Raw genomic sequence first — 9,709 nt, 5'->3', positions numbered from 1 at the left:
ACCGTGTTTAATTTAATTATCGTCGCTGGTGTCGCTTCTCCGGGAAATTCGCGGGTGCCGCTTACGATCATCTGTACGACCAGGTTTCCGGTGATCGTCGAAGGTACGGATACACAGTCGAGCAATTGTTTTTACACATTTATTGAATTGCATGTAAAATTCTTACAATCAAAACACTATTCTAAGAAATGAAAGGTCGTTGTGGAATTTTTTTGTGTTTACATGAGCTTAGTGTGTTGTTACCTTGTTACTTAATTATCTATTTTGTAATTGTCTCTGTGTTTGTTGTTGTTTGTTTTTTGAGAAAGAGTGTGATGGATTATGTTAGTAGGCTAACACGACTGTCGTTTGTGTGTTTAGAGGTTGCTTGGGATTTTGAATGAAAAACAGTGGAAAGTGGAAAGTTGAGTGTACGGGTTGAAGACGAAAATGGTACGTTCTAGATCCCTTTTTGAAGCTTCTTACAGTGATTTTATAGTATTAACTATATGTACTTCTATAATTCTAACTTATATTTTAAATATAATAATAAGAAAATTAGTTCATTGATATATTATGGAATGTGATTGTGAAAAGGGAAAACTTCAGTGTTTTAGTGAACATGGGAAGGTGAAACTATGGAGTGTGTCTTGACTGTGTTTGGATAATAGTCTCTGCTTGAGATACAAATTGTGATTCAATTTTTAGTTCAAGACCTTGGAGCTCTAAACCTAAACCCTAAATCAGTTGTGTTAGAAACTTCAAACACGTCTTTCATTTTTTTCAGTTGAAGCCAGTTGAGTGAGAGTAAAGTTGCAGGGTTTTATTACTTTTGGTATCTCTGAAGAAGATTTTTTTTTTATCCAAGTATTTTAGAAGAGTCTCCTTTATTGTAATTTACAAGTTAAATGATTTCTAGGAGCTGGTAAGTTAGGTTCCCATAGAATGCCAGTCAATGGCAGTACTTGTGAGTATTTAGAAAGGGTTTCTATAGATTTTTTGTTTTGGTAGGTTAAAAGGTTTTCATAGTTTTTACAGAGAAATGCTTATTGTTTGATGCTTGAATATTGCTATTTGGCACTGTGAATGAGTTAGTTCCTAAAAATTGCTAATTGTTAATGAATTTATAGATGCTATAAGTTTACTGAATTTATTAAAGTATCCATTATACCAGTCTAATAGCTTTCTTATTAAACTTTTTGGTTGTTTTGATGTGTAAATGTCAATCCTTATTGCTATTAGTAAAATATGGTTGGAAAATGATATATGTATAAAATAATTGTTTTACTTCATATAAGGGACAAGCTTTAGGGAGTTATTTTATAGTGAATTTGATAATTAAAAAACTGTAAAATTGTTTAAATATTATTGTTTTTAATGATATTGGTGAATATCTGTTTTAAGCTTTGAACATCTATTACAATCAGAAGTCAATTTTGTTTAACAAAAGAGGGAAGAACAATGACTGTCGTGTCACAAGTTGTTGCCTGGATTAAGTTTTTCTTTGTTTTTGGTGAATGAATCAAGTTGGTCAATCCTCTCTGTCTCTTGGCCTATTAAATAAGCAACTTCATAGTGATTGTTTCTAGCAATCTTTTCAGAACAAAGGACTTTGGTTGGCAAAGGGTCCTGGGCATGTAGCTGAGGGAGATGCAGCGTTCGACAATCATTCCAGCATTGATTCAAAGAGGCCTCATCAATGGTTTGTCAGTACTGGTGATGCAGAGCTGTTTCCAAACAAGAAGCAAGCTACACAGGCTCCAAACAACAAATCAAGCGCTGAAATATCTAATGCAAATGTTTCTTACTGGGGAAACACTTCCAGTTTTCAGTCAGTTTCAAACCAACTTGTTGACCGGTTGTTTGGATCTGAATCTTCAAGGTCCATCAGTTTTAGTGAAAGGAACTTATCTCCGGTTGGAACTGATGACATGAGAAGAAAAGTTATCGAAGAACATTTTGGAGAAGATGCATCTGCTGGATTGTCAATGTCTCATGCTATGGAAGATTCTGAAACATTTAGCTATGGTGGATATAGAAAAGTCAAAGTTAATGACGTTAAGGACTCCAACAATGGTATGCATCCTCCAAAGGAACATAGTCTTGATATAGATAGCAATAATGACTTATCTACAGCACATACCTATAACAAGGATAGCCAAAGTAGTTATATGACGATGGGGCAGGCTTACAACAAGGAGGATGACAATGTTACATTGATGGGTCATACCCATTGCAGGGACGATGTACATATAAGATCAACAGGCCCAGGTTATGGCAAGGTTGACAATGGTGCCATATCTTTTTCTGACACCTATCGAAAAGAGGATGCCAATATAATATCTTTTGTTGGATTTGATGATGAACATGATATCATCCCTGTGGGGCAGCCCAATAGTGGCTATGGCCCACTATACTCTTCAGTTCAAACTTCTGAAGCAGTCTCTGGAAAGCAGTTGAATGCATCAAATATGAATGCAGCAGTTGCAGGCGTGCCTCAAGTTACTAAATCAAAACCTGAATCTGTCTCCAAGAATAAACCAGAGTTGAAATGTTCCAGGAAAGAAGCTCCAAACAGCTTCCCTTCAAACGTTAGAAGCTTGATATCAACTGGTATGCTAGATGGGGTCCCTGTGAAGTATGTTTCTTTGTCTCAGGAGGTAAATTCCCTGTTTGTTTGTCTGCTACTCTGAATTTTCATGCTGTCTAGTGAATTATAGTTGTATCTTGGCATCTAACTAGGAGCTTTGTGGAATTATAAAAGGCTCTGGTTATCTTTGTGGCTGTCAATCATGTAATTACTCCAAGGTGAGTCAGTTGAATGTTTCTAAATTTGCCTGTTAATTTTTTGATGCCTAACAACTAGGATTTATGTTGTTGTGAAGGTGCTAAATGCTTATGAATTTGAGCGCCATGCTGGTTGCAAAACAAAGCATCCGAACAATCACATATACTTTGAGAATGGAAAAACTATTTATCAAATAGTACAAGAATTAAGGAGCACTCCTGAGAGCTTGTTATTTGATACAATTCAAACTGTTTTTGGTGCACCTATTAATCAGAAATCTTTTCGCGTTTGGAAAGGTATGTGTTCTTGTTTTGATTTAAATAGTTGTCCTCATGCATTTGTATTTCCCTTACATACCATGTCTAGGGATTTTTGGTTTGGTGTGGAACGTGGTCTTTGCCTGCTTTGTATCTTCTAATATTTTCCCTTCCCCCTCTTCACAGAGTCATTTCAAGCAGCGACTCGGGAGCTTCAGCGAATTTATGGAAAGGAAGAACTAAACCTGTAGTATGTGTATCTGGCATTTGGAAAGATGTAAGATAGAATAATCTCTTTGTGCATAGTAACCAGTGTTTGGGTGGTAATTATTCTAATGATGAGCCAACTGAAGGTTTTTATTAGATTGGCGCACAATGGTTTAGGACTTATAATTCTGCCTCTCGGTTCACGGAGACAAGTTATTTTGATACAGGTGTGTAGTTAAGAATACTAGAGGAGAGCTCGTGTGATTTAGTTCGGAGATTTAGACCTTATGTGGACTCACTGTGTCACATTTCGGTGTCATGGAAATTATCGTGGCACCCCTTCAATGTAACAATCCTTGGTTCGCTCTAGTGTCACATATTGTTTTATATACTTATAATGTGACATTACTCTTAATTTTAGCACTTTTTCATGGTGATAACTATAACATTGTCTTTCTGTTTCATTGGTTACTGGATTCTCTTAAAAAAGGGCAAATTTAGCAGTCAATGGTGGCTTCCTCTCGCAGCTTCGAAAAATCAAACATTGTTTCGGGGCAATTGCGCCATGACAAGGAAAACCAGAAATTTTTTTCTTCTAAAATTACAGAGACTAGCAGTATAAACATACATCATGACACGGTTAAGTGGGCGGAAAACAAAAATTGTCAGTCAGAAGATACAAAGAACTGTTGCCATCAAACGAAATTCTAGATAATCAGAAACTACATTTCACACGCTAAAGAAAGGTTTGAAAGAATGTCAAGAAGCAAACTACAAGCGCACCCATCATATTGTCAATCACATTAGTTCTGTTGCTTTCCCTTCACAATTTTCCTTCTCCATGTGTCACAACATTACTTGCCTCCGCTCAGAAACAAATTGAGCTTCTTAAGAACCACAGCAGGCCGATTTTTGGGGAGCTTCACCAGCCCCGGCAGCCACTTGTTGATTAATCTTGATTGTCGCAGGCTGCAAACAAGACGGAACGCTTCAAGTATACTGAAACAATGTTTAATTTCTAAAACTGACAATTGAATTTCTTTTTCATCTCTTTTAATAAAATTCAGCCTCAGGCTCATATACCTCTGCCTTCGAATCAGTATTGGCAAGCCTCTGTTTTATATCCCTTGCTATTGAAAAGAAAACTTCCTCAACATTTAGATTTGTCTTTGCACTCTGCATTATTGAATGTTTGTCAGATCAACCATCATCCACCCAATTTGCATCAACAATCACAAGTGACACTTACAGTTTCAAAAAATTTGATACCATACTCATCAGCAAGTGCTTGGCCCTTAGAGGTAGGCACTGCCTGAAAACATATAGAATGCACAAAGTACCATCAGAACATTGAAAAGCAAATGCATGAGCGGGTACTCTCATCCAAAGAAAAAACAAAATAACGCACAAGGAAGAGTATATTTTTTCTATAAGATATAGACGCCAAAAAAAAAAGGCACCCTTATTTTCTTTATAAATACACAGAAGAGGTCCACGTCCTTCTTGTGCATAGATGCACATATCACAAACTCAGTAACTATACAGCAATGGAAAGATTTAACAAGAACATTTGCAAACTACCATACCCTTTTGCTCTCATCCATGTCTGCCTTGTTCCCTACCAAAATCTTGTTAACATTATCTGAAGCATGTTGTTCGATGTTGCGAATCCAGTTCCTAATGTCTGAAAATGATAAGAAGCCAAGTTGTATAAGAAAATTTAAAATAAACAAATGTATTCATCTATAAAGGAAATTGTAGGTAAATTCACTACATTCTGAACCATCCAACTTAATGAAATAGAGGGACCATTAAAACACACAAATGTTATGCAAAAAGAAATAAGTGTGAACATTGGAAGGGACAATCGTTCAATATGTGCGGTGATCCAAACTATTAACTAATATAAGTAGGAGAGTGAAGATTACTATTGAAAGATGATTCATCTGTCACATCATAGACCAGCAGAATTCCCATAGCTCCACGGTAGTAAGCTGTAAAAAGAAATAAGACAATAGAGTTACTAAAGCAAAATTCAAATAAAACATCTACAGCCCTAAAAAGTATTGATAATCAATATCAACCACACAAAGAAACATTGGATCAGAGATTTGACAAGGACTAGAAGAATCAGCTTAACAGACTCTACAAGAACCAGTATCTATATTACTAGGAATAAAGCCCAACTTGCAATATTGTCCAGCCAAGTTATGCTTAGTTTGATCTCCAGTTCCAACTTGCACTTACGAAGCCATGTACCATTTCGACAGACCTACAAGAGCTATTTTAATGGGGAATTATTCCACAAACCAGATTTCTGTCCTGGGTTATAGTATTTATGTGACCATATCCACCTTCCAAAAAGCTCTAGACTACCCTCTTACCCCACACATGGAAGATTTTTATTCTATTGCAATTGGTACATCTATTTCATAAAAAAAAAAAAAAAAAAAACATTTTTCAATGTTTCTACCATGTTTAAGAAAAACATAAATTTCAATAGGCTTATGAAACCAATAGAGTTCAGTTTGGATGTGTCCAAGGTAGATAATACAAATGTCAAAAGAGCCACGATTTTAGTTTTCTTTATTTCATTCAGGTAACCATTGATAAGCTGGGCGACTTCCATACATCTAGACCCACCAGTAAAATTGAAATGAATGAAAGCATAAAAACAAGAAACTTACCAGTTGTAATTGTTCGGAACCGCTCCTGACCAGCTGTATCCCAAATTTGGAGCTTGATCCGTTTTCCATCTAGCTCAATGGTTCTTATCTTAAAATCAATACTGGATGAGCAAGAATGACAGTGTCAAGACAAGAAATTCATAAGAGGCAAAAATCTAGATGCAGCAGTATAACTTCACAGTTCAGAGAATACAAACCCAATGGTGGTGATAAAACTGGTGGTGAATGAACCATCTGAGAATCGCAAAAGAAGGCAACTCTTACCCACACCTGCCAAGGTAATAACAATATGAAGATAAAAAGAAAAAAATTAAATAAGGTTAAATGCAAAATTTTCAGAAGAAAACATAAGCTTCAAACAAAAATCAGATGAGACTTCTAGTCTGACATCTCACAATTTAATTATGAAGTTTAGAAATAAATAATGAAACAAATTAAACTAAAGAAATAAAGAAGAAATGCCTCAAAGGTTCCAGAAGCTAGCCATTAAACCAAAAGGAAAATCAGAAACATATCACTAAACAACCAACTTGCTCTGATGTATAACTTCCACATAAGATGATTGTCCCGAACATAAACTAATGAGAATCGATCTAACATTATCAGAATTTTAAAAGACTGTTTAGGCTCACAATTTGACAATCAACTTTAACAGAAACATCTTACTCAATTGTGGAGAGCCAAAAACTAAATGAGTTGTTCTCATAATATGACGAACATAAGACTACACCTACTGATATGAATACCAGGTTTTATGCAAACCTCTGGATAAAGATGAACAGAAATTGATAAAATAACACAACCTTATACAAGGCTGTTCTCGCCCAGGATGATATTCTTTGAGTATTATGGAATGATCTGTAAATGCTTATAACAAATATGTTTGACTCAAAGGGAAAAGAAGAGAGCAGCCCATCCAGTAACACCCTAGCCATACCAAAGGCCAAAGTGATCCAAACAAATAAATTTGAAGCTTAAAACAAATAGTCATCTAAAATATTATTTATCTCTGTTCCCTGAATCTGAATTCCCGCAATCAACAAGTACACTGTAAAATCAATTACATAATTAGTATAATTACCTCACTGTTATAATTACTAATAAATTAGTTCAAAGTTCAAAAGCCAAGTTCTAGTGAAACACACTAGAAAAGGTTTATAGGTTCAAAAAATGAACAAAAATATTACATTATTTCGTGAGGAAGCAAGCACTGTATTAAGCCAAAACTGTAAAGCAACTTGAAATGACATTACTTTGATCAAATTAAGACGTAGGAGATCAACTTCACGTTTTCAACTAATTACGGCCAAACAGCTTCTTAGAATATAAAAAGCAACCAAAAAATAATAATTAAAATCCTCTTCCAAATACAAATGCAAACTAAAAAACAGCAGTGAAAGTAAATCAAAAAACGTGATCAGATCTTAGTCAATTCAGAGAAAGGAAAACCGAAACGAGTTTTAAACTCACAATGCAATCTAGGCAAAATTTAATCCACTTGATTCCCGAGAAAACCAAGGGAAATTGAAAAAGGAAAAAAAATGACGCACCGCTATCACCAATCAATAGAAGCTTAATGAGATAATCGTAGTCAGCTCTAGCCCTCGCAGGTGGAGCAGCCATCTATAACAAAAATCAACCAAAAAAATTTACACCTCCTGCACATCAACACGAAAACGACAAATCAAAACGCGGAAAACGACACAACATATCAATATTCAGTCATGCAAAAGAAAATTTACGAAAAATAAAATAAAAATTACCAGATCAGAAAAAAGAAAGTTTAGAGAGACGGAGAGGTTTGGTTGGTTGAATTTGAATGGAAATGAGATTTAAGTCTGTGATAGGTTCACCAGCAGCTACAGGGTAAAAACACAAATTAAACCTCTCCGAGTAAGGTGGGTTGGGTGGCTGTAATGCGCCCCTTTTTTAACGGCTTTTTAGGTGCCCCTTGCGCACGCTAGCAATAGAGAGAGAGAGAGAGAAAAGAAAGGAGGCTGAGGAACTTTGAACAACTAGAATGTAACATCTTTTATAAAGCTTTCACTGGGGTGCGAGTCAGTTTGAGATCAGATTTTGACCTCCTGCTTTTTTGAGAGAAGACGAAATATATTGCAATCTGGTGTGGTGCTTAAATAAATAATGGCGAATGAATTGGTGGTGGACCAGTTCCAGTTCACATATCATTTTGCCTTACTTTCTAAGGTAACTACAGCTGTGTATTTTTGTATTATTCATGTTAAATAAAGAATGTTTCAATACTAGAAACCCTTTTTTACTTGTTTTTCCTTCTACTTTATTGATTGCCGAAACACCAGACATAGTCCGGACGAATATTTTGAGGGATCAAACCGATTATATCGTAAAACTTTGAATTTATTTTATATATATTTTTGACATGACATCATTCTGTATCTGCTTCTTTTTATCCCATCATTCAAATTTACTCTCTTCCTAAAAGCACTTACACCTCTGCAACTACCCATTTACAGGGAATATAATTATCACTTTCTTACCAAATTATAGAAGAAAATATCATTAAGACCTTAATTGGAACTTTAATCATAAACAAACTTCATTTAATAAGCTTTAGGGGCTACAGAGACACTTAAGATTATTTTTTTCTTTATATATTGATTCGATTAAATTAAAAAAGCTTTGCAATTGAAAACAATTAGTCTCTAGCTGGAATATTATCTGTTTTTTGGGCGCGGGGGCCCTGAGAATCTGCATTATTAACATTTCATCATTCATCTTTAATTCTCTACCAGACACTAACTTTTCTTTGTATGCTTTCTAGCAAACTCTTCAACCATCAGGACTGAAAAAAGATATTATAGTGGAAGAAAACAGAATGTCTTCAACTTTCATGTATCTAGAAATTATTTATTTGCATGGGAAAAAAAGCTAACCATAGAACGAGATTCATTTTGCATCGTATCTCAGGGATTCCTTGGTTTGGGCCGAAGAAGCAATGTCTCTTGATCATTATCAAACTAACAACAATTTGTTTTTGTTTACGAGGATCTTACCAAAACGCCCTCTACTTGTAACAAATCATGAACTAGATCAAAATCATTCTCAACGAGTTGAGAAAAAGTAATTTTGTTTTTTTCATCGAATCCAGGTAAAGACCAAAGGTATTGAGTGACCGATCCGGTAGAATAACTCCAAAGACTTGAGTACTAAACCAATATTAGGCTTTACCTATTACAGTCCAAAATACAGTGACATGGCAAAATATGACAGCAATTGCCAGAAGTGCAAGATGGTTAGGCTTCCTACTTTACATGTATCCCACTCTTTCACCATTTTAATCATAAAAATAACAAAAGTTGATGGGAAAAGAATGGGCCATCGACTTAATGCTTCAAGCATATGCTTAGAAGATCCTCTTCCCACAAACTTAATTCCCTTCCTTTAAACCTCAGTAATCTCTCTCTCTCATTCTCTTTAACCAAATCATCTCCATGCTTCATCTTCCTCTTCAACTGCAAACCTAAGTATCTCATGCGATGTCTCTGATGGCATCCTTCACTTCTCATGCCGATGATGAGGAGACTGGTGATGATGATCATCACATGGATATTAATCTGGCTGTTTGAAGTAGTTTTTTCTGAGATGGGCAACTATCTACCCTTTGGCAGTACGTATATATCTACAGTATGAAAAAAATGCTTTATATGCTGGAGCATACTAAATTGCAATGCACACCAGTTCAAGCTACTTCTGTAGAAAATCAATGAAGTTTTTAGTTTTGATAATGTTTAAGTTATGAATATATATACTGG

The 9,709-nt window shown here is 35.3% G+C and overlaps 2 protein-coding genes across 2 annotated transcripts; one reads left to right on the top strand and one right to left on the bottom strand.

Annotated features, from left to right (window-relative positions):
• On the top strand, positions 1 to 3,695 carry LOC123209159. Its single transcript, XM_044626967.1, has 6 exons — positions 1 to 103; positions 361 to 432; positions 1,581 to 2,639; positions 2,722 to 2,787; positions 2,865 to 3,063; positions 3,211 to 3,695. The coding sequence occupies exons 2-6, from the start codon at positions 430 to 432 to the stop codon at positions 3,273 to 3,275; spliced, it is 1,392 nt and encodes a 463-aa protein (XP_044482902.1). The 5' UTR covers positions 1 to 103; positions 361 to 429; the 3' UTR covers positions 3,276 to 3,695.
• Positions 3,696 to 3,797: 102 nt separating this feature from the next.
• On the bottom strand, positions 3,798 to 7,580 carry LOC123209160 (ras-related protein RABE1c-like). Its single transcript, XM_044626968.1, has 8 exons — positions 7,469 to 7,580; positions 6,116 to 6,188; positions 5,919 to 6,019; positions 5,160 to 5,225; positions 4,818 to 4,915; positions 4,481 to 4,543; positions 4,315 to 4,407; positions 3,798 to 4,200 (listed from the first exon to the last, which is right to left on the bottom strand). The coding sequence occupies exons 1-8, from the start codon at positions 7,539 to 7,541 to the stop codon at positions 4,120 to 4,122; spliced, it is 648 nt and encodes a 215-aa protein (XP_044482903.1). The 5' UTR covers positions 7,542 to 7,580; the 3' UTR covers positions 3,798 to 4,119.
• Positions 7,581 to 9,709: the final 2,129 nt, after the last annotated feature.

Source organism: Mangifera indica, chromosome 2 (genome assembly GCF_011075055.1).
Source record: "Mangifera indica cultivar Alphonso chromosome 2, CATAS_Mindica_2.1, whole genome shotgun sequence".
Classification (NCBI taxonomy): domain Eukaryota; kingdom Viridiplantae; phylum Streptophyta; class Magnoliopsida; order Sapindales; family Anacardiaceae; genus Mangifera; species Mangifera indica.
This window is presented reverse-complemented; position numbering and strand designations above follow the sequence as displayed.